Source organism: Anopheles gambiae, chromosome 2 (assembly GCF_943734735.2).
Source record: "Anopheles gambiae chromosome 2, idAnoGambNW_F1_1, whole genome shotgun sequence".
In the NCBI taxonomy this organism is placed as follows: Eukaryota; Metazoa; Arthropoda; class Insecta; order Diptera; family Culicidae; genus Anopheles; species Anopheles gambiae.
The window spans coordinates 18599890-18625621 of record NC_064601.1 but is presented as its reverse complement, the minus strand read 5'-3'; the positions used below and the strand labels follow the sequence as shown (position 1 = coordinate 18625621).

General features: G+C 47.0%; 1 protein-coding gene across 1 annotated transcript in view; it reads left to right on the top strand.

The window, feature by feature from the left end:
* The window catches only part of LOC1269262 (translational regulator orb2), a 301340-nt gene that overhangs the window by 26453 nt on the left and 249155 nt on the right, over window positions 1-25732 (top strand). The window contains exon 2 of the mRNA XM_061648429.1: window positions 16224-16329. Coding sequence (XP_061504413.1) covers window positions 16224-16329 — 106 coding nt within the window. The remainder of the gene's footprint in view (window positions 1-16223; window positions 16330-25732) is intronic.

Genomic DNA, 25732 nt, shown 5'->3' with positions numbered 1-25732 from the left:
CGGGGGTTCTGTGGCAAAGGGGGAAACGGAAAAGCAAAACCCTGTACACGCCCTGTACGCTCGGGCGGGAGCAACCGGTCGGCGTACGTTGTGCAGGTCGGGCAGGCTCAAGATTCATTGCTTCTTCTGCACATTCTGCCCAAGCCGAGGCCGTCCCGGACCCGTCTGCATGTTCATGCATATTAATATCATTTACCATATCGTACCTTTGACACCTGCTGCCAAGCTCCAATCCCAGTGTCGGTGACTGTGTGTGTGTGTGTGTTTTTTTTTGGTTATCCACATCACCATCATCATGATCATTACCATCATCGGGCTTATCATCGTCACCCGGTGCGGTGTGGCCGTCCATTGGCAATTTTTATCCACCGCTCACGGGGGGTTTTTTTTTCGGCCCAAAGCAGGACCGAAACTCCCATCAAGCCCAAAAGTCTTGCCCGAGGGGGAACGGCGTTGGCGTTCTGCCTCCCGGCCAAAGAAGGCTTTTTTTGCGGGGAAAATCGAGCCGAGTGATATTAATGTTGATGTGATTTGTTCCTGCGGGTGCCACTTCGCGCCCATTGCCAATTTGCTACGGTCCCTCCCTCTCCTCGCCTCGCAAAAAGGTTCGCCCAAAGTGTGCAGCAGGAACGATAAGTAGCAACAGCAAAAAATCACACACACAGACTCACACACCATTCCCATCAGCGTGACGCGTGAGCGAGAGCACACCGGGGACTGGCACGCGAGGACGACGACACGTTTGGGGACAAGTTGTGTTTTTTTTTTTTTTTTTTGGCCGAGGGAAGAAAGTGGCTCGCGAGAAAGCTTTGAGTAAGTATTGAGTTAACATGGCCACTGTCAGTGTGCGGCTCCCAAGGGGAATTTTGGTTGGGTGAGAGAAGGGATAGGGCCCGATCGTTTGCTGCTTGGGTGTCGGGTAATACTGTGTGGTTGAGTTGGGGGGATGTGCGGGCGAACGGCAGCAGTAGTCCCCGAGCGTCCATTTCCATCCGTCCCGAGCGCTCGCACACCCACACACATGCACTCCCGTGGAACTTGCCCGGCCGGTGGATGTCGTGTCGTGTGCGGGCCTGGAATAATTTGAGTTGATTTGATTTATGTTTTTCGTGTCAGTGTCATATTTAGCATTTTCAGTTGTCGTGATCTCTCTCGCGCTATGTCCACAAAACCCTCCGTCCACACAGCGCCGTGTGTACCGTTTGCGGTGCTGAGAGTGTGAATGGTGTTGCTGGTGCTGGTGTGGACACTTGTGGAAAAGTTTTGTTTCCATTTTGTCGACCCCCTCGGCAGTATCAACCCGGAACCCGGGCTGGAATGTAATTAGGCGGTTTACCGACGGAGCAAAGTGGTTCGCGAGGCTGAATGAGAGGGGATAGAGCGGGAGATAGAGCAGAGAGAGAGCGAGAGAGAGATAGAGAGAGAGAGAGAGAGAGAGAGAGAGAGAGAGAGAGAAAGAAAACGCAAAGTTGTGGCATGCACGAGTGGTCCACTCGGAACCTTCGATCTGTGCGTTTGTGTGCATGTTTAATGTGAGGATCAGTCTTTTTTGTTTTGTTTTTCCAGCTGTAGTGACCTCTCAACTCTCATTACCGTCCGGAGCGTTTTTGGTTTGATCCTCGCTGGGCTGGCGGTGACGGTGTCGGTGAGCGCACCGTGTGTTTGCACCGAACCGAAAGTGTGACAAGTAGTTAGGCGTCGGATAACACTAATTTCACCCTTCATTTCCTCCACCAGCGGTGTGAAACTCCATTCCCCATTTTGCCCTTCTTTACTACCTCTGGAGGGCAGTGCTAGTCAGCAGCAGCAGCAGCAGCAACACCGAAACCACTAATGTTCGGTACGGGCACAGTTCAAGCGCTAAGTGTTTGCGCTCTGGTGATGATGTATAATATGATTTACTCGCTACGCCTGGCACCTCCATCCGCAGCGGTCTGTGTGTTTGTGTGTGTATGAGTGAGAACTTACCAGGGGCAGCTCACATGCATGGTTGCGAAGCCAGGAGCGGGACAAAATGGACGTATTTCGCTTACATAATCGCTGTGGCCAGCGGACCAGCCAGCCAGCCAGCCGACCCGTCTCCCTGCTGGTGCCATTGGCGATGGCCAATTAGGGTGAATTTTTTCTGCCCTCGCTGGCGCATGGGTACACGAAATGGGTGGCAGTAATTGAATTTCCCGTTTTTCGGGCAAACTGGTGATGCATATTAGCTGTATTTGGGCGTGAAATGCTTAGTGTAAGCCACCGTAATTGGTCAGCTGTGTGTATATGGTATATGGTATATGGTGCTTTTTTGCAATATTTTCGCTAAACACTTTGGATGGTTCCAAAATTGTATGATTTAAAGTGCGTCCTCTGGGCAGATGAATGCCGAAAATTAATTGATCGAAGACAATTTTTTGTCGAAGCTTCATATGATATTTTTTTCAATTTATTATATTTACTCCAATCCCTGCCAATGACTAAGGAAAAGAAGATTAGGAGATGGATTGTTGGTATGGAACAGCTGTCGGCAAACTTTGCGACTGAAAGAGCCAAATTCTACAAAAATGTTCGTAGAGATTCACGCGAAGAGACAAATTGTTTGATTAAGAGCAAAAATGTGTGAAACTTATATGAAATATATGAACTGTTAAGTGCCGCCGACTCAATATCAAAGAGCCGGATGCGGCTCGCGTGTCCTACTTTGACGCTCGCTGGTATAGAACAATTGCTAAATAATTCTCGAACAAGCGACGAACCCGCAATAAACGCATCATACAACTTCTTCCAAATTTGCCTTTAAAAGTGTCCAAAAGAGATATATCTGAGATATTTGTAAATGTGTCCGGTGCAGTTGCGCATCACTGTTGTATGCATTGTGTTCTGCAATACAAGAAATACCGTCCAAGCTTGAATACCTTTATTATGAACAATGTTCAATTTAGTGTTTCCACTGCCTTAAACATTTGTTACACTGTGCCTCCCAATGCTCCATCTCTCCTACAAACGAATCACGCTTCAGAGCGGGGGAAATAAGTTTGCTATTTTATCTTGCAAACAAAGTGCAAACATTCGGCAAATAAAAACGATTCAATTTGTGCAAAAGTTGTGTTGTTTGTTTGCCCCTCCAAGTGCAAAAAAAAAAAAAGAAATAGGCCGACAAGTGCTTCCACTCCTGCACGGCTAGAGGAAGGGGCATCGGCTGTTGATTCAGCGCACTTTCAGCGTCGAAAGTCAAGCTGACTGTTGGAGGAAAGGACAAAAATCGATTCCCACTATCATCACCGTTGCCATTAAGTGACGGCACATTTTTTCGGGGCTAGTATTAACTGCCTTGAAGTCAGTTCTATCGATTCATAAACATCGTCTTCCAATGGTATTACTGTGCAAATGTAGGGAAGCAAGTAACAGCAAGAAGCAACAGAGAAAAAAACGAAACCAACGTACAATAAAATACACTACAATCTACCGGGTTTGACAGGCTTGGAATTCGGGGGAAAAAAGTTCCAATTGGAAAAAGGACCAAAAAGCCTCCAACAAACGCAAAGGAAAAGCCAAAAAAGTTCCACCCAAACGTTCGCCCAATATGCTTAAAATAAGTTTTGTTTGGCCTTTTCGGTTGGTTCCCTTTACCCACGCGCCCGCTGGATCGGTGTGCTGGTTTTGCTTGGTTTGTCTTGAAGTTTGCTGCTTCGTTTGCCGTCCCTCCTTTACGCCAATGTGGGTATACGCCGCTGACATGAATGCGTGTAGGTGTCATTCGCTTCTGTTGCCTGGTTGTGGAGTGAAAGGAAGGTGGATCCAGCCGGGCATACCCGGGGTAAAGTTCGCCCATCCTTAATGACACTGGCTACACTTGCTAAACAACCGAAAAACCTCATCGTTTGCGGTATTACGAGTTTTATTCCGTGCTGTGTGGAGTGCGAGTGCAACGATAGGGAACGGAGTAGGAGCGGGTTGGGGTTTGGAACTTTTTCCTTCCCGAAAAAAAACCAATGCGCACAGTTACGTGAAGCATGGGCGCTTGTTATTATTGCTGTTTGTGGTTAGACTGTTAACAAGAGCGTATGCCGTAAGCCGACGGAGGTTCAGCGGTTGCCGTGGGTGGGTTTTCAAATCAACCAAGAACGCAAGAAAGGTACAATTGTCATCGCAACCGAACGCTCGCAGGGTTGACGGAGGACAGCAAGGAGACGACAACGACGACGACAGGCATGTACGATGTACGATCCGGCTTCAAGTTTGCTCAAGCGTAGGTTTTACCGCGAGCGGTGAATATAATCGAACGCGGTAGCGAACGGGTTGCACCATGCGCGTCAAGGGGGAAATCAATAACGCCAACAGCTTTATACTAGCAGCTGGCTGCCTTTTGCGAAGCGGAAAAGGGTTTCAAAGCACCCTCTTCACGAGCGATGCTTTGGTTCCATCCAGCCCCGCGCACTGATTGGATGTGGGAAGTGCGGTTTGCGTTTCAGCTATGAGACGTTGAGGGTACGTTGGCGCGTTCGTTACACGGCCAGTATGTCGGTTTGTCACGTCAATATATTCCACTGTACCGTACCAGGGTAGCCATGTCCTACGGGTAGCGAAATCGTCATGAATCATTCAAATTATGCTTCCGATCGAATTCCTGTAAACAATCAGCGAACGATTAAAGAGCACATTCCGTGAAAAACACACGCAACAGCTGCTGGGTTGCTTGCTGCTCTCAATAAACATTGTTGTTAACAGAGAGTTTTGGTTTATGCAACAGTACTTAAATTCTTCGAAAAAATAGGCACACAGCGGCGACAATGTGGAATGATGAGCAGTAAAAGTGTTTTATGGTGCAAAATTATTCATCTCCAAACTCAACACACCGTGCATTTGGGTAGAGAAAGACTGGCTCATAAATATTGCGCAGTTTATAGATAATCATATCGCAAACGGCACTACCTGCTCGTCTCCTACGCGTTGACACTGCTGCCAGGGCTTCGGCACAAGCCAAGGGTTTAAAAACAACCGCCCGATTATAGACACATCGGCCTGCTGACTGCAAGCGCGCACAAAAGTGACTGCAAAGCCGCGTCGACCAACTGAGCGGAGCGGTAGTTTGCATGTTACTCATTTTAGATTCATTGGCAAGCTCTACCTGCGTAACGGCACACAGCAAAAACCGCCATCAACCTGTGGAGGAAGTTTATTTCTGGCTCATCAGAACAGACCGCTTGCCGCACAGACTGGATGAGCGACAAGGCGTCTCCATCGGTGCACGAGGGCGAACAGTGAGGATCTTCCCTTGTCTGTGTGGCATGTTCAGTTTGTACGGACTCGTTTGTGTGGTTTGTTCCACCGTGCATGTACGTGTGTGTGTGCGTGTGTGTGTGTGTGTGTGTTAGTGTGCTTCTGCTTGACAAGGCGCTGAAGAAAACTTTAGCTTGACGCTTCGGCTTTCCTTTCGAGGGCGTACAAATAAAATCGAATGATAACGAGCAGACGGTTTCTTCCTCCTCCTCTCCATATTCTTACCATCCCCAGTTTTCCCGCTCAAGGTTAGCACTGGATGCAATGGATAGCGGCTCTTACCGGAGCGGTACAAATCACGGTACAGGGGTAGTGAAAACACACATACAGAAACAAACAAGCAAGCAAGAGCACATGGGGGAGATGTTTTATTTGCCCATATCTTTCTGCTCCACCACCCTCGAGCCCCGACACCTGCAAGGCAAACTTAAAACGGAGGGAAGGAGTAAAGGATAGGGGAGAGAGGGTGCTGAGGCATTCTGCTAAATAAAGCATGCACAATACGACCGAGCGCACGAGGATGCATTAAATTATCTATGGATTTTTGCCTACGCTTCCGCCTTTCCCGGCATACGGAGTGCATGTGTGTGTGTGTGACTGCTCCTGTGCGGCAAAAGCGAACCTATTTCGAGCGAGTCTATTTGTGCGAGCAAGACACACACACACACACGTGCACATCCGTCCCAGTTTTGACTGCTAATGGAAGAAAGTTGTCGTGCATGGTCGTGGTTTCAGATCGAGTGCCTGCCCAGAAGTTTCGCATTTCCCAGATGATAAAGTGTTGAAAAGCCATACAGCAATCCAGCCATGGTCAAAAAAGATTTCACAACAAAAAAAAAATCCCAACTAAAAGTGTGTGTTATAGTTCTTCGCAAATACTCCTGCTGTTGTCTCGGGAGACATCTTTAGTGTGTTGTGTTCCGACGTGCAGCTTAACTAATGAACTTTTCCACCCAATTTTGCCTCGGAAGAAGCAGCCTTTTTGCTTTGCTTCTAAAGCGCACCAGTCTGTTGACACACGCACGCACAGGATTCATCCCATGCCCGTGCATTGACCGGTCAGATTAGCAATGATTGGCGTGAAGCCGAACGGAATGGTTTTAATCGCCACACTTACACAACTGGGATGATGGCGCTCGTTGGCAAATGGTCGCTGTTTCTTCATCCCCCGATAAGAGTAGCAAAAGAGGAAGAGAGAAACAGAGAGAGAGAGAGAGATATGTCACTGCGGATGTGAAACTTTTCCCAAACCAAACCAAACCACCGTGCCCCAAAATCCCCGAACCAGAAGGCTTGGACGAGACGAACTTCCCCAAAAGGGTGGCAACGAAACGAGGGCTCGGCGAGCGAGGCGAGACCGTACCATTCCGGGCAAAGATAACAATCTATTTGATTAGGCTTTTAATTATTTTCAACATGCCAGTTTATGGCCGGCAAAATGGATTGGAGCACTGTCGCGTCGTTCCAAGCACGAGAGCCTTTTTGGGGGGAGGTTGGGGGTTTGCTACGAACAGGACCTCGGCCACAGTGTGCTGTTTGTGTGCACAATGGCTTTCCTGCGCACCCCAGCACAGAAGACAATGTCATGTTCGACACGATAGTGTGGCGGAGACAGGCGGCTTTCACGACCGCTCGGTCATAACACGGAGCCGGGAATGGATCGCTATCATCACTAAATCCTTCCGGCCCGGGTACCGATGTCCTCGCAGCCGGGACGGGTTTTGTGCGAAAGGACACTTTTTTTTGTCAATGTGCAAAAGTAGTACGCAAGACATTGCGAGCATTCGCAACTTTATGCGTACACATAAAAAATGTGTGTAAAACCCAGCTCCTTCCTCTTTTTACTTTCACTACTACACTTTCACTGCACAGGCAGCCAGGGGAAAGGGCATTTAGGGTTAAGCTAAGTTTCGGTTACGCTCGTTAAAGCAGGTCGTTTGTCGTACGTTGTTAGATGAATGATGGGTTTTCAACTGAGAGCTGCCTTTTTGCAGTACAGCCAGTGCTTAGTCTGGCCGGTTGGGCCCAAAGCCACACTCTCACTACTTCTTGTCTCGCCGCACCAACCATTCCAAGCGGTAATGCGAAAGCGTTTGTGGTAAAGATAATTGGTGGGAAGATAAATTTCACTTCATCGTACCTATTAGCAGCAGCAGCAGCAACGTAGCGTGTTGGCCACCGTCGTCGCGCACACAGTTTGTTAGCGAGTTAGCGCGAGTGCTCGACTAGTAAAAGTAACTTTTGCAATGCATTTTCAAACCCCACCCCCAAACGAGCGTGCGAGAGAACGAACGAACTCCTCGGGCGCAACGCAACTCCCTGTTTTGCGTAATACAGTTATTATTAATAAATGCTTTCATTATGCACTCTCGATTCACAGTCCGTCGCATTCGCGGATGACCGGGGTTTTTTTTCCCGAGCCCGTCCGTGGTGCTATGTGCAGTGCTCGAGTGCTCGAGTCGAGCTCTGTCGCTTTTGATGTTACACCCGGTTTTATGGAAACGCGTGAACAGTTTCCACACGTAGCCGACCACCAGAAGGGGGTACGGTACAAACGGGTGGTGGTAGAACGTGGTAGAAAAACAGCACCACGACCACGTACCGCGTTGGGTTTCAATAAATTTTGCAATTAAACTTACCCCACGTTTGGCAATAAACTTCAATCCGTTCGCTACCGGCGGCCGGTGGGAAGTTGTACAGGCGAAACCACGGGCTCGTTTCTGCGAACTAGCAAACTAGCAACGAGATTGTTGGCCATTTCTTTATTGTGCTTTATTGGCCAACGTTTTGAGATTGTAAGGGTGCAGAAATCTTGTTTTAAAAGTGGAGCAAGATGTATTTCAAATTATTCGTTACATTAGTATTGCATTGAGCTGCATGAAGCTAATTAATAAACAAACACAGTAAATGGGTTCCGAAGTGCACGTAACCCTGTTTCCATGCTTTTTCCCCATTTTTTTCGTACCAATACAGTCGTGGGAAGGCATTAGCTGTACTTAAAGCAATTCCTGCTAAAGGCAAACTTTCACACCTGGCGGGTTTTATCGTTCGTTGTTTTTTTTTCTGTTCTTCTTTGGAAGGAAGTAATGCTCGGGAACCATACTACTCCCTGTGTCTAATGGAGGAAAAGGCCCCATTCGTCCAACAGGGCGCAGGCAAACATGCCGGCACGTAAAACCAGTTGCAACCAGGGCGAACGAGTTCGCGGCTGAAACTTCGCCCAGCGTACGGATGGAAGGTGCGTTCGTGTGTTGTGTGTTGCACTACTTTTGCACAGTGAAACCCGATAACGCGTACCGGGAGGGAAGCAGCAATGCAGCTTCGTGAACAGAAAAGGGGAAGCAGTAGCGGAATTTCCGTGAAACATGATTCCAGCTGCAAAAGGTAGCCATAATGGGTTACAAACAACGCGTTTCTTCCGACTGCAGCGTGTACGTGAGCCGTACCTGCATAAGCCGCTGCCGTAGCACAGATCGGAGGGCTTTGCGTGAAGGCATTCTTAACCCGGGCAACTGAAGTGTAATAGTTTTGGTGGGAGGGCGGGGACCAACAAACCAAAAAAAAAAAACATCAAGAGCTGTAAACCGCTCGAGCAGTAGCGAACGGTTGTAGCGAAAGTGAACATAAATTCATCCATAAAAGCTAAACGAAAAAAAAGAGCTCCCGTTTGGCAGTATAATACTGGCCGAAACCTTCCACCCGTAGCGGTAGGTGCATCCACAAAAGGGGGAAAATGCATCCAGGGTAGAACATTTTTCGACCGAACCATTGGCGTGCTTTGGCGGACAAGGAAATCTGTTTCAATTCCAGGGAGCGTTGCGCTCGGTACGGTATACCCGCTTAAAGACGATCATTGCCGATCCATCCTTGTTTTGGCCATTGTTGAAGGGAGTTGTTTAGTGTGTGTGTGTGTACATGGGAGAGTTTTCCCACCACCTCGAAAAAGTGCATCTACGCTACGTGTTAGCCACTGCTCTTTTACCACTACCTGGAAGTGCTTCAAGTGCTGGATCCTTCGTTCTACGCTCGGCCGTTAAAGGGAACTTCACGCTTCTTGTGGGGAATGAGCGCCAACCAGCAGGGCAATGGTAACAGTTACGGTAGCAGATAAACGTAGCATTTAACCTTGCCTGTGGGGCTGAACTGAGCTAAGGTGCACCGTGCGGTTTCTCGAACCCTTTCCCATGCCCCGCGATACCCAACAGCCAACGGCTGCATCATTCGGTTCGCCGTTCGCAGCAAAACTTTAAACTCGCGCAGGTCCTCCGACGATTTGTGATGTCGTTGGGCAGAAGATGAAAAAGGTAGAAACTCGTTTCTGGTTTTACGATTATGTGCATTGAACCACTGCTCGCCCTGTTCGCCGCCGGGCCATGGTGATGCAAAGATGGTGCCCACCGTCCTGGGAAAGGATTTGGGATGCACCAAATGCCCGTGTATCGTATCGCTCTCGGTTGTGAAGTGGTTACGGTACGGGCCGGAGCTGGCACACGCTGCGTATCATGACGATTGTTTTAAGCCCCCGTCACCGTTTGCTGCTCTGAGCTGGGTGTTTTAAGAGCTCGTCGTAAAGTTATGCCAGAAATAGGGAATGTTCAGTGCACAAAAATACACTCATAAAACAGGCTGATAGTGATGGTTTAGTTTGCCGAGAATGAAATATAGGCGAAGCACCATTAAAAAGCTTCGAAGCGTACCAGGTACCGGTGGAAAATATGATATGATTCGAAGCTTTGATTGAAAAGCTATAGGATTTGTTGAAGAATATGCATGTTTGTCATGCGTTTTATTAAGCATAGCTACTTAGAGTAATAAGTGCGTTTGTATGTAAACAGCATAAAATTAAAAGTATTCATTTGAGATAAAAATAATAATTCAATGCTTAAAAGTTTAACAAATTAGAAAGCTTTGAACTGTGGAAATCCAGTTAGATTTTCAGTCGTTACAAATATTAAGAACTCAGAATTAAACTGTTGCGCAACTTTACCTCAAATGCCTAGAATAGGCATCTAATGTAACATTTTTCGTAAAAATTTAACAGTTAAACTGCAACTAAAGCTTCAAAACTGTTTTACAGTTTCATACACAGCCCAGTTTTGCTACACATTCCAATCAAATCAATTCGTTTACATTTCGTAACTCATTTCACCTACCAAACAGCATACAAATAATTAGCCACAAAGCTTCAACCAGCTTGAAGCAAACACAATGCATCATTTGCACTGTTTCGGAAACAGGCTTTTGTCCCCCTAAAAAAACACGTTTTCACAAGCAAGCGTTTAGGGCATGCCAACGTATCCTCCCCCCTAGGTTTCGAACGATCGGAACATCACGCATCATCTATTTCTCTGCCAGCAAAATCCAACTTTCACCGGCACTGCCCGTTGGAATGGGTTGACCGTGTTCTAATTATGATTCCTGGCCTCGTTCGCAAACGACACAGCGCCGACTGCGAAGGGTTGGTCGGTTTTGTGTTGCCGTGTGCCCACGAAAGCACACGAAAAGGCTTGCGTGAGCCGAATGCGCTACAATAACACACACACACTGATCTCGGAAGCGCTTTTGTGTGTGTGTGTTTGTGTGTTCTGAAATGATCTGCTATTGTTGCGCATAACGGATGCGAAAGCCAAACCCCGTCGTACCCAAGCAATGTGTTACGATAGTTCTCGATTGTTTGATTGTCGTCCACGGCCACGCTAAACAGTTTCGAGCCGAAGAATGTGACACTGCCACTGCCCGGCGGAATGAGTCCAATGAGCTGTTAGATAGCGCTTTGTCTCGATTTTACGTCCCGTTTGGCAATCAGGGGAAGGTGAAAACTGGAAGCTGACATGGGAAATGCAGTATGCTGCTGCAAAGAATGCACAGTTTTACTGGCCGGTTACGGTTGGCACGGGCCTAAGGGGGAACCTGGGGGAATTGAATGAAAATATCAACTGTCCAATTTTCGGTGCATCGGTTGCAGTTTGTGAGGCTTGCCAACCTGATTGAGTGGGTTATAGAATTTTAACGATTTTATGATTTTTTCCTGAGCGCCCGAGCGCGCCCCGTGCAGGGGATCGCAAGCGTAGCCCTTAAAATTGGCAAGCTGACGGTGAATCGGTGGGATGACCAGGCAACAACGTCGACCCGTGGATGCTGCGCGTTGCAGAAGCCTATTTCGGTTTCGGTTCTATTTTCAAGCCCGACGGTCGGCTTTCTTTCATCAGAATTTCACCGTACCGAAATCATTGCTGGCAGGCATGGGATATCTGCACGTCGCAGGCCGCAGATTTTGTGATTCGCGCACAACATTTTCGCAATACCTGGGCAGTCGAGGTGGGTAGCTTCGGGAAAGGAACACAAAAAAACACACACGCTTCACTAACATTGGGCACCGTTTTCCTGTAGGTCGGCAGCCAGCACAATGCCCAACCGCCCTGTCGAGGGCGAATTGAATCGTTCATAATTGATCAGCTCCGGGTCATCCCCGGGACACAGAGACGGGTGCAGGTCTGCAGTCGTCAATTTCGGTGCTCGATTTTCGGGTCGGACCGTTTCGGAGCGCGCGGACGGGCTCAACGGCCATTCGGCGGAAATTCCGCGCCAACGAAATACCGAACACAAATGTGACGCTGCCCGTACGGTGGCGCTGGTGTGATTTGAGGAGGGAAAACTAAACACCAGTGGTGCCATTCGCTAAGCATCTAAATATCCGGACGTTTGTACCGGTCGCGTTTTGACCTGGAATGGACTGGCTGGAACGTGTTGATTTTGGGATTGACGTACCCCGGACATACCGGTCCTGGAGCAAATGGCGTGGCGAAAACGGGATTGCGTACCCCGGTCGCTGCCGCTCGCCGCCCGAGGATGCTCGAGCGCAAAATGTCAACGTGTCGCACCGTACGATGAAAGGTGATGATGTTAGGTGCGTTACGTTGCGTTGGGTGGGCGATATTGATTACGGATTCTGATACTTCAAAACGGTGTCGATAGGTGGCAGATATGTGCGTTGGATACTGAAGCTGTTGTTAAGCCAAATAATGGCTTTATATAGAACATGTTGAAACCACTCAGTCAATGCAAAAGGAGCTCAAGCAGTGACTTTAAATCGTCTGGAATTCATCTGCAACAGTAAAATAGTAACATGAAAGGAATTTTCAATCGAGACCTAAAAATTATTGTAAAAAAGACCCTTAAATGAGGCACTCAAAACCTTACGACAGAATTAAATGAGTTGAACAAAATTCTTCTCATTTTCTCCCAGTTACTAACTCAATTTTATGTATACTGCTTAATAATACTTCTTGAACTCTAATGAAAGTGCTCAACGCAATTAATAACGCTCTAGCGAACGGAGAGGATCTGCAATGGGCTCGAAATAATCCACCACCAGGCACCTAAATAAACGTGTTACAAAAAAAGGCACCATGTGTGTGACATTTCAAAGGAAAACACCATTTCCATTGCACACGACGGTGCTCCCGGCTGTGTTTATTTATGACAATCAGTCCATTACACCAGTGAAAAAACAACGCATCATCATCACATGTCACAGCACAAACCGGAAAACTCTTTGATCTCTGACGCACTATGGCATATCGTGTGTGTGTGTCCATGTTTGTCCCGTTGTTGTTGCGTCCCTGTCCCTCTGGCACATTCAATTACAACAGTTTGAAGCGGCGTTGAGTACCAACAATCCCTTTGGCGCCCTCCCTGAACACCTCCCATTGAACGATGGGCATTGCGAGCAGCAAAATACGAATACCGCACAGAACCTTCTTATCAATTGGACTTTCATATCGGCAATGGCCTACCTGTCAGGCGCACACGCGTGATGTGCAATCTTTCCCCCCTGGCAGGGCGGAAGACGATAGCTTCCATGTTATTAGCCTGAAGAGGGTTTGCTTCTGCAGCAAAGGTACCTCCGGTATGGTCGAGCACTATCTGATTGATTTGGAGATTGCAGAGCGGGTTTTTCCCCTTCCTCTTACATATTGCAATCGATCTGTTTTTGTGCACAGCACGACAAAACAGCGCACCGGGCAATGGGGGAGGAAAATAATCAATTTTATTCACCTGTCGGTAAGTTTGTTCCCGCTGGGCCTGCCGCCAGGTCTCGTAAGATGAGCAAACGAACAACAAAGCAGGCAAACCATCATGCAAACACAAGCACGGGAAAACCTGCCGGCAGCTGAAGAGGGATGCAGTTGGCCACATACAAAATTGTGCCGACTGTAATAGTTTTGTTTGCGTTTTGTCAACGGAAATGGAAATGAAAAACAAAATGCTTGGAAATAGCATATCATTGCAAATTTCAAAAGTTCTCCCCCAAAGCGCAGGGCGTAGGGCGCGCAGTTCACAACCACCGTCAGAAATGATGACATTCAACGTCAGCTTTGCGCTGTTTTTCTTCCCTAACGTTAACGTGAAGGATGAAAAACAACACCAACAAAAAAGAAAAAAAAGAAAAAAAACCAAATCATTGCAGATTTTCTGTAAGATTTAACCGTTCATTCTATTTTTGCGCAAGGAAGGCACACTGCTCCACTGCCTGTGGTGCTTCAAAACTCCGACCAAAAGGGATCATTTTCTCACGGCAAAACGGCTCCCAGCTGCATTCCAGCTGACTGGTGAACTGGAATGGGTTTTTTCCCATTTGTGTGTGTGTGTGTGTGTGTGTGTGTGTGTGGGCGCATTTTTTTTGCTCACCCATCGCGCAGCGGGTTTTGGTGGGATTTATCTTCGCGCACTTGCATCCTACCAATGCGAACCATACGGACGATGGAGGGCGATGTATCGCACCGGGGCATGCTTTTTGCCGTTGTGTCTTTGCCTCTCTCTTTCTCTCTCTCTCTCTCTCTCTCTCTCTCTCTCTCTCTCTCTCTATCCCATCGCTGAAAGCTTCCCGTTGCCAACCCGTGGCCGGGCGAAATCAAATGTGCAGGCGGTTCCGCTTCGTTGCTACTCCCGCACACGGTTACGCCGGCCCTGGCAGTGTGCTGGCAATGTGGAATATGCAGGAAAGAAACACATCCAGCCCACCCAGATGCAACAGATGCGGCGGCCCGGACATAAAGATCGGGTGGCATAAAGATCGAGGGGAAATATGCAAAAAATGCAGCAAGAAATGAATACACACACATCCCTTTACAGAACGGCTTACGTGTGTGTGTATGTGTTTGGTTTTTGGCTTCGATTGCCTTAGAAGGTGGATCAAATATTGTCCTCCCCTCACCCACCCACACTCACTACGTACTGCGTTCAGTAGTCGGGATTCTTGCCATAGGCAGAGATGTTTTCCACAAGAGCAAAGAAAGAAGAAAAAAAAACCACAACGCGACTCACGTTTCTTCTGGGGTGCTGGGGACATCTTCTTTCCAGCTTCAGCTGTGCCATTGACGGTGTGGGCGCTTTTGGACTGGGAAAAATCGCAACGCCCATGCATGAGTGTGCCGGCAGAAATGGCAGCAGAGCCAGGAGCCGGTGCCATGAGCAAAAAATGCGCGATTTACAGGGGAAAAGTCAGGGCGCTGTGGTGCAAAATCATCCCTTTCCGTTGCCGTCGTTGCCGTTGGCTTTTCCACATTTGCAAAACGGCAGCAGCAGCAGCAGCCAGTGCGAGGCATCGCGCACAAAATTGAAGCGGCAAGCGGAAATATTTCATTCAAAATCCAATAAGAAAATATTTATACGACCCAGTTTTGCCATTCCGTGGATGGTTTGCCGCGTGGCATGGAGCCCCGTGATATTATATAGCCGTGTGGATGCTTCCGTGTGTGTGCACCATTGGGAGGAAAGGTTTTTCTTGCTGCTGTTGTTGTTGTTGTTGGTGTGCCAGCCAGCCGTTTTCTGCCGACGGAACGTGTAATCGAACAACCATTGGGAAGTAAGTAAAAGTGTGAATGTGTGAGTGGGTGGAAATAAAAACTCCTCCCCCCCCCCCCCCCCCCCTTGTGCTTTGCCCACCCAGCTTCCCCTGCACGGTGTTGGTGTGTGCTCGCGCGATATCGTTCGATCCAATTTAGAGATTTGACGAGTTTGGCCGGAAGCAAAGCAATTCCCGTTTTACTTTTACAGTTTTTGTGTCGTTGTAGTTGAAGGTTTTTTAGAACTTTACCAGCTGCAATTTAATGTACTGGCAAGTAACAATTTTTATTGAAGTTTGAGCCACAGTACTGCGGGCAAAAAATGGTTCAACATTTCAAGTAGAAAATTAATACACCATCGCGCCACAAATACAGACACTGTCAGCAAAGGCAAAGTTGAGCGGATGAGCGAAAGTAAAATTTCATCACGGCGAGCATTAAACAGCATCAAGTACACCTACCCTTCACGCTCGTTGCTCACGAGCACGTTTGCTGCTGTACCTGTGCGAGCTGAAACTTATCTGTTTGGAGCTAACCTTTTGCGAAATTAGTTTCCTCCCCGGCCCTACGGTGACTCTCCCATGTGCTCCGGTGGACGGCTCTACCGACGGCGCAACCAATTTGCCATTTGGGGACTAAATTAACATACACGAGCAACTTATGAATGGGTCTCGTTTCCAATGGTTGACCTTAAAGAAAGCGACTTTGTTAAGGAGCAGCCACCCTTTTCCGTGCGGGGAACAAGGATCCGACGGGACGGACATCGCTCCCCTACGCTTCCCTAAACCCCGTTGCCCCAGTACACACAGTGGCTTAATGGTGCTGTCGCTTCAAGTCACCTCATAGCGCCGTCAGCGTCTTCATAGCACGACGCTGTGCAGGACGAAACACTGCGCAAACAGTGTGTCGCTGGGATGGGCTTTTAGAGGGTGAAGGCCACGGTGGCAGCGACGGAGGAGGGATCGTGTCGCAAAAAGTTACCACCCCGTATCCATAAATTACCGCTGCAATCTTAACTTCACAATTTTCGGACCGGATTTTCTAACCATTTCTTCTTTTTCCTCTGCTTCTTTCTTCTTCCCTCTTTTGCTGGCTGTGCCTACCGACCAGGACCGCACCGGGCTGGGCAACGGTTTGGACATGCGCTCGCTCGAGCACTGTCTGAGCGACATCATGCGAAATGTGGGCGAAGCATCGCAGCCGGATCATCTGAAAGGTAAGGCACCACGGGATCTCCGTCCCTTCCCTGTCCTGTAATACCAACACACACACACACACACACACACACACACACACACACACACACACATACACACACATTAACACACGTACAGATACAATCGAATCATCTGCAGTATCGCAGGGACCGGGACTGTAGCATTAAATCGCACACGTTTAAAGGAAACTTTTGCACAACCTCGAAACGAGCATAACACTTGGATTCACAATCATTATACTGCTGTAAATCGGTGGCCCCCCACCCAGCTCCCATTACGCACAAACTTCGGCCGGGTAGACGCAAGTTTTGCCAGAGATGCCCTGTTCTATCGGGGTGAGATTTTTATGATGGGGCGTCCATTGTGGAGGAAAATTAGCGAAAGCGTAAGCGTTGCTGCGTAAAGCCCTGCTCAAACCGGCGATCTGCAAACTGCCCCGGCAACCCCTTTACATATTGGCTAAAGGTCAAAGGTTCATCGGAGAGGAATGCGGCTTTTTTTTTTGGGACCATCCCTGCATATGTGCTGAGTGAAGAATTTAATTAACATTTGGACAGATTTCCTGCTTTTTTCATTCTTTCTTGCTGGTATGGAAAGGCCCTGGCAGCAAAGGAAAAATGCCAAACTTTCCCCATCTCAATGCGTGTGCGTCATACATTAGCGGGGAGGGTTCTTCCCCTCTTTTTCGCATACTTTTAGATGGGTTTTGTTTGCACACTCTCCCGGCCCCGTTCCGTTCCGGGTCTGTTTTGATGGATCGAAGATAATCCGAGCGGTTGAGGCAAGCATTTTTAAGCTTTCGTCTTTGTGGTTTCCCTTCCGCTGCCCGAGCACTGGTAGACTTTGCTGGGCAACCATACGCCCATTCTAGCTAAGTTTGGGCTGAACTGGTGCCGAACAGTGTTTGGGTTCGGGTGTGTTGGTTTTATTATCTAGCGATGCTTCGAATCGATCAATAACAACACACAAGCATGCAAAACGCTGCAGGGATGGTGGCCATGCCAGAGATTTATTGGAACGCAAACTGATGTGTTTTGTTGTTTTGTTTTTGCTTTTCCCCCCGTTATGCGTTCAATGCTTGTACCAAACGGTGTGGCGTGTGGTGTGGAGGGAAACAGTCGTAAGGGATTTATTAATTTTCAAATATTTATGGAATTTTTATTAATCGTTATATCAAGATGAGTGGATCCTGTGCTGTGCTGGTGGCATTGGAATTGGGAGCATTGTGAAGCATTTGCGTGTTTACAAGCACACAGGGGGAAGGGGGGTGCGCACAGTTATGCACGGACTAATTGAACAGCGTTGGAATTTTCGATTGACGCACTCGCGCTTTATCAGCTAATTAAAATTGCATTACCAACGAAGTGCGCAACTGTGGAATTTGCTGCTGTCAACACGTGAATGTTCTTTTGTTTTCGCCCTTTCAATTACTGGAACTCTTTGTTTGTAAGTAAAACATAAAAACTCAAACAGCAGTTGAGAGTTGCCGTTCCGTTTGCTTACAAATAGTTTTGGATAAATTTACTGGCACGCTGGGCAACAAGGTCAACATTATTCATGTGCATTGCTGTTACGTGTATGTTGACTTCAGACGTCTTCGAGCGCCTACTTTCCTAGTAATTTGGGTTGGGCAGGCTTGGCAGGTTTGGGTGTTGAAATTTGGCACAGCCGTCGCAGAATGGGCATAGCATGTAGGCACACACACACACATGGTGAAGAAAAGTGCACAGGGTAAGGGAGAGAGAGAGAGGCAGCCAGACCGCCGCCAACATGTGTCGCTGTTGCTGTTGAACAAGCGTATCCGGCTGGTAACATTTCCGAGCTACACGATTGTCTAAGACTCTGTCGCAGTCAGCAGTCAGCAGTAGTGTGCTTCCGCTGGAGCAAAGACGTGAACCCGCTGCAACCGGTTGACCTATTAAGCGCCAACGTGTGGGAAGCGTGCCCAATGCAAACACATACACACACACACACACACGCGCACACACATACAGACAGACCTGGGTACACCAATTCTGCATTGCGGTGACAACGATAACGACGGCGAATGGAAATGATGGCCACCGCGACTGGCACATGATGTGCAAACATCGGACGCATCCGATGATGAGTGGGATGGAAGTGGGATTTGGATTTGGACCAGCCGCAAAAGTTGTAGGTTGGCACGGCCGCATCGCGAATGTTGATGAAACTGGTGCACAAGTGGAGCATATGTTTGCCCAGAATTATGTCCAGAGATTTTGACGTTGCATCATGTTTTAATATTGGACTATAAATAAGTTTATGCGGAGTTTTTTAAAGCGAAAATAGAAGCTTTCTTTGAGACAGTTTCAATGACCTATGACCCATCTTTTAAGTAATTTAATTAATTTTAATCAAAACAGTTTCTATCGCGACACCAAGTCGACTGTACGGCCAATATCCAATGCAACGGTCTTCCATTTCTACACCTAATCGTAATTGGAGACGTGCTGGTCAGTCAAATCATGTTCCAACGAATCAAACAGACAATAATGCCAAGGATGATCCATGTCTGAGCTGCACAGTGGAGATAATGAATCTTCCATATTCAGTTTTTCTTTTTTTAAGGATGCAATAGCAGCAGCTCCTTAAAAGTGAACGAACAGGGTTCGTCGCTTGTAGACCAATTCTCATTTAACATCCAGTTCTCCATCTTTCCAACAGGTTTGCGTTTAACCGATAGGAAATTACTTGCTAAGATTCTTGAAGTTTGTCAAATCGAGCTCTCCGGAACGTTTCATCTTAATTTCAAGAGTATAGCATTACTTCGTGATAAAACTTTTTTTTGTTACAAAATTGAAGCTTTAAATTACAAGGTAACATACACCGTTGTGACATTTCTAGAAGTGGGGAAAACACATAAAGATGATGCTTCAAAAGGACTGTGTTTTTAGATTCCGCGAAGAGCATGGAAGAGCCTTTGAATGCGTGAGTTTTATATTTTATTATAAAAATAGTTTAAACCGGTGGTTAGTGTGATCGTAATGATGAAAATGTTTATCCTTCATGATTTTATTACTTTCTTACAAAAAAGGGAAGATATTTCTAGAAGATTTTTTTTTATTTCTGCATTATGTTTCATTGTTTATTGCTGTTGGTCATAAGCTGTCCCATTCTGCAAAGAATATGCCAAATGTCAACAATTTCTCACTAAAAATATTTTTAAAATCTAACTACATGGAGTTTATTTTTTTCATTAAGTTGTTTGAATCTTTGGTTAAGATCTTTTACCCAGAGAACTATTATCACAATTGCCCACAATCGGCACAAAAATCAATTCAAAATTTAAATACAAAACCATTGTATACCATTGTAAAACAACCTGCCACTATTTACATAGTGCACAAAGAGCAGTAGCACTGTATAGAATGTTAACAAACGTATCGAAAGCAATCCGCACCAAGCTTAGTCCGTGGTATTACACGTCACGGTTGTGATTGAAGCAACCTCCCCGTTTTCTAATTCAAGCTTCCCAAAAAAGCGCCCGCCACACGTATGCGAAATTGGCCCCGAAAGCTCACCGGAGCAGAATAAAGCAGAAAACAAACCGTACAACCACCAAAGAACATGAAGCAAAACAACCCACCCACCCACCCAATCTCGCCCCAAAAACCATGCAGAGAAATCGTCTCGTAATCCAATGTCGTCCCGACAAACGAAGCACAAATAAAAGGTTTAAAATCAAAGAACAGCTTATTAATATGCATGGGAAAATTTTTCACTCAGCATCCAGTGCGCGAAGAAAATCCGCATGGGACACACACAAACACACGTGTGTCGGACGTGGCAAAACCTCATCCTATCATGGCCATAGCAGCGCTTCAGCACGCTGGCAGCACACAGGGGACGGCTCTCGCTGTTTCCGTTTCGGCGTGTTTGGTTTGTCGTGTTGAGCTGGTTTCGATATTGGCCTTTCTTCCCATCTCGCCCAAGCTTACGGAGGAGAAAAAAAAAGATTGGATTCTCTGGTCATATGATGATACACCTTATGTATCTCGTAGAATCGTATGGATGTGGGGGTTTTTTGCACCCATCCAACAGAGCGATGCCGGCCGTTGCCGAACGAACTGGGCGGAAATGGTCGAAATTCGTTTCTCACGCCAAAAAGAGCCACACAAACGCGGGACAGTGTAGGACTGTGTGTGCATTTTTCTCCTCTTTCCACGCCACAAAGGCTCTTGTTCTTCCCTGCCCGGTGCGTGAGCAAAATCTATCAGCATAGTGATTTCCATCTATTTATCCGTGGTGTCGTACTGCGTCTATCTGCCCTTGGTCTGCCACCTGCAACAACGCGCACAAGCACAATGGGCACGAGAATGTTGAGCAGCAGTAATCACCTTTTTGGGGGTGGCCGAATCTGAATCTGTGATTGAGTGTCTGACTTGATCGAATTGCGCAAGGTGTAGCCCATCGCTGCCAACGATCACGAATGTGATGACGATGATGATGATAGCGTCACCCTAACGCAAACGACAGTGTGTTTGCCTGACGGGCTTTGCGCGAATATGGCAAGCGCTTTCCATAAATTCTCCACCCAGCTAGATCGTGGTAGAGGTGTTAAGGCGAAGGAAATTATATTTCCATCTTGGCTGGCAGATCTATCCTGTCAACGCAGGGGCACGGGAACGAGCCTTCGATTCGGGCAAGCGGCACGCGTAGCACAACGGCTCGGCTCGTGTGTGATTGGGATAAATTATCGGGCACGGCCGAAACCCGAGCCCGGTGGTTCCATAAATTTTCCCCAAAACTAATCGAAACGTTTCCCCCGCATTTCGGATCCGGTGGCGCGTGTGTCTTTTCGGTCGTTCTTCGCTCGCAGTAACAAATCGTCCCGCAAGCAGCGGCAATACCCTGCTGAAATGTTCTTTTCTGCACTCGGTGGAGTGTATCGTGCGGTTTAGAAGGATACACAGTGGCACACAGAATCACAAAGAGAGTCATGCAACGTCTTGTGCATTCGAGTTTGGCCCCGAATGGTGCAGCTCCTGTTGCAGTGTTGCATTCGAGTTTTGTGCACGACAAAAGCGGGCGTCCAGGAGGAGGTCCACGCATTCCTGCCAAGCCCGTTCGTCGCTTATTGCTGCTGCTGCTACTGCTGTTGCTACTGCACCGGGACTATTAATCATCTTTTTCCTTTGCCGCACGTACCAGACGGAAGTGGAAATGCATCGTTTCGCGGAAAACTTTCTTCCCCTCCCTGTTGGCTGCTGTGTGGTGTGGTGGCTGTTGACTGCTTTTTCTTACTTCTTTCGCTTTCATTCACCACAAAGAATGCACAACACGGCGAGGGGATGGAAAGGGGGTAGGAAAGAGAAGCACGCGCGCCGAAAAATGCCAATGGATAAGGAAAATAAAAGCACCGGACGCCGTTTTCCCACCACACTAAACTGCAGCCTGCACGAACGGGGAGGGGGGGTGAGAGGGGGCTTTGAATCGCACGATTGGGAGAACGAAAAGCACTGCACACGACGTCACCTTTGGCGTGGGAAAAGCGAAAGCGGTAGTGGAAGACAGAAGAAAACAAAAAAAAAACAGCCCACGCTAGCACGCCAAAACGATCTCGCCCAGTGGCTTCCGCCGGTGGTGGTGGGTTGCTGGTCGCTCTCCCGGGCGAGTATAAAGTTTCTTTCTTGCAAGGATGCAGCGGCGGGAATGCACAAGGACACTCAGAACCGCACTAATACAGACACTCGCAATCACACGTGGGATGAACAAACTGGCAGCTCTGTGCCCCCCCCCCCCCCCCCACACACACACACACACTCACTAAACGTGTGGTCCCCGCTCGAGCCCTCCCGTGTGACAATGGGCGCTAAAGCACGCAACACCAAAGTTTTGCCGTCCTGCACTCCGGGGGGCAGGATTTGTGCGGTGCGCGAGAAGCGGACGAAAAGTTTGTTTGGTTCGCGGTGCGGTTTTGCGAATGCACTTCCCGGGTTTGCCACGGAGGAATTGCAGCCGTTGGAGGGGGATGGAAAGGGGGTTGATGATGGTTCGGTGCATGCGGCGCGGTGCAAAAGTTATCCCATTTCGCAGGGTGGCATATGTGTGAGGGCGAGCGTGTGTGAGTAGAGAATGGGCCGACAGCTTAAATGGAAATCGGAAGCATACCCACGGGAAGCTTTGGAGTTGTATTAAAATTTTCCCGCTTTGACGTTCTATTTCCATTCATGCTAGCTCTCTCTCTCTCTCCTTTTTATTTTTTGGTCTTGGTGTTGCTTCTCTTCCGGAAGGTAAAGTTATTTTTATCTGTCAGGATTTCGATCGTATTTGTAACTGTCACAAAGTGCTGGCGGGAAGGAGAGTTATTTTGCCACTTTTAGTCCGTGCTAAGTTCCGATCCGCGGAGGGAAAGCTGTTTGATTTCTTTATGCGTTTTTTTTTTTTGGGGTGGGCAGTTGCTTTTGTTGTGGATCCCTGTAGCCGTCTTCACCGTGTTTTTGTGTGTTTGGTTGTATGGGTTGTATGGGTTGAGTGTTATTTTATATAAGAGGAGTATTTTATAATAAGGTCAATTTCATGATCAACTGATGCGATAAGTTTTACAGGGTTTTCCAGGAGTTCTCATAGCTGTGGGACATTTTATTCACTCCTTCTTATGTGAAATGAACTTAATTTAATGGGAATTGGGCTCTATAGCACTCTTGTTGGACAAATCGAATAGGCATTTCCAATCCAGTTCAATTTCCAACATACGAAGTTCACTTCTCATAAGAAAGAGTCAAGGGAGTGTCCCACAACTATGAGAATCCCCTTGGAAAACAGTGTAACAATTGCTAGGCAAGAAACCTCTTTACAAGGGATCTTTTAATATAATATTCGTGAATATTTGTATGCTTTTAGTTTTCCTTTATAAATTTGAATTTATGTTTACATGTTAGCTACACAATCTTTATCGATTTGAATGTCCTAGGGGTCAACTATTATACCAGTTTCATTATTCAATATAGGATGATATCAAAACTGTACAATTTATAAAAACTATAAATTTATAAAACTATAAAATTTAATATATTATTATTGTTTTGTTACAGCTGTTAAGAGGTTTAAATGGTTTAAACTTATACTGCTGTTCTGATGATGAATGTTTAACTTTAAAATAAAACAATCAGTTTTGTTCAAAGCAGTAGTTCAAGTATATACTGCAATTTTCAAGTTATTAGCGACACATGTTTACCTTTAATTTTGCAAATGTAGTGTACTTGGAGATATCCAGCTCTTGAAAAGCTTTACTAAAGATAGTTTTCAACTTGCTATGGAAAATAACGTGAAAAACGGTTTGCAGAAAACGTTACACTTGCACTACACACCAAATGTTGCTAGCAATCGTAAAATGTTAAGTGAAATACTCCTCTTTCTATTAATTTGATACCACCTTTTTTTGTTATCGATTCGTCTGCACGCCTGCCAACGTGTAGACGGTACCAGCTCATCTTATCCCAAAACATCATTTCGTTTGTATTTCGGTAGCGTGCAGCCGTTTGCGTCCGTGCCAGATACCATCCGATCATAATGGAAGCGTCCGTCACAGAGCAAGGAAGAGGGAGAGAGAATGAAAGAGAGAAACAGACAGACAGAGACCGGGCGAGTGATGAATAAAATAAACAGCTAAAATAAGCAGTGCAAGAATATCCTGCAAACGATAACAGCTTTTCATCATCAAACTGAACCTAGCTGAATAAGGGACGGAACCTTTTGGCAGCATGAGACCTGGTCTGAAACAGTACTGCTGCTGAGGCTGCTGCTGCTTTAGGGAAGGCGATCTGTGAGCGAAAAACTTGAAATAATGAAAAACGATGTTCGGGTTCGCCTTGGGCGTTTGTCGATTCTGTGCTTCTGTTGGCACGGGCGTATGCGAGACAACGCGGCAACAGCAGCAGTAGCAACGACGAGCTTTCGTTAACTGGACATGGCATAAGCGTTGAGTGGGAAAGATGTTTCTTGAATGGAGGGGAAATAAAACAAAAAAATGGGGGAAAACATTCACCCACCACCCTTCACAGAAAAGCGTAGCAGACCGAACACTTTCACCCCCGAAATATGGCCGAGATTGTCCGTCCGGTTTATTGTGGTAGAGAAAGGGAAACGTTTCCCGTGCTTTTCGACGTGTCGGCTCCGTGCTCCCTGCTTTCAGCCAAAGCTTTTGATAGTTCCGTTTGTACCGATTTTTACCGACAGCCGACTGATACTGTGCGCGCATTGTGTTTAAAAAATAAAACCCAGCACGGCAAAAGACGAAAAGGCCAGGCGTTCCCGTTAAGCCAAAACCTGGCAAAACAAGACACGACAGTAAGCAGCACCGCGCTGAATGTGCGGCGATGAATGGGAAAGAAATTTTATTGTTTTTCCGGCGAAACGCTGGAAAAGCATCCGTCATTGTTCTGTTTTGTGGTGTTTTTTTCTTCTTCTTTTCTTGTTGATTGTGAGTGTTCTCAAAATAAAAAAAATCCCATTCTGGGTTTGGCATGCCGTTTTCCTTTTGTTCCGTGCTGCGTATGCCGCAAAATGAGCGTGTACCGGGGGTTTTTCGGTAATTTAAGCGAACCTTGCGCCGGCCCAAGTGTAAAATTTTGTGAATGAACTCCCACCATCGAGGGCAGCATCATTTGCAGCTGGCTGAGCTTAATTTTCATTCACTTTCAGAGTTTTTGTTTTGTTTTTGGTTTTGTTCTTGAAATATGATGAGCCAAAATCAATTATGATTTGTTGTTTGCATAAAAGGATACAAAAATAGCTGAAGTATTTAAAAAAATAATATTGTAGATATCTATCCAACTTCCTGCTCACGATTGCCAATTCACTCTCTTTTCCAATCACACTTCGCCACCAATCTTCTCTTAGCCAGCTCATCAACAATCGCCAGCCCTGTTCTACTGCACCGCATTCTACCGAGCGATTTGCTTCGGTGGTCGGTGTAACATAAATAAACTAAATGAGCGGAAAAGGAAAGAAACCCCGAGCAAAGGGACAACCACTAAACAAGGCATTCAAGTTAGCGGCATTTTGCATTTGCTCTTGCTCGTTTTTTTCCTTTCCTGCCACGATTATGCAAATTTGCCTGCCGCTCCAATGTTGCTCCACCGTCCAGCAGCACCCTTAGCAGTGGGGCTGAATTAGCAAATCGGAAGGCGCAATGCTACGAAGAAAGACCCCCGTCACCGAACCAGCACACAATGTAGAAGTAAATAGACGAAAAGGAAATACCGATTCCTTGGACACACTTAGTGAACTTCCGATTGTGAGCTTCCGATAGATTGTAATTAATTAGCAAAAGTCTCAGTCCGTGTGTGTGTGTGTGTGTGGCAACGAGGGAAAAGGTCACCTGTTTAAATTGCTACTGTCCGACAGTAGACGGAAGAAAAAACATCCTCATTCGGATGG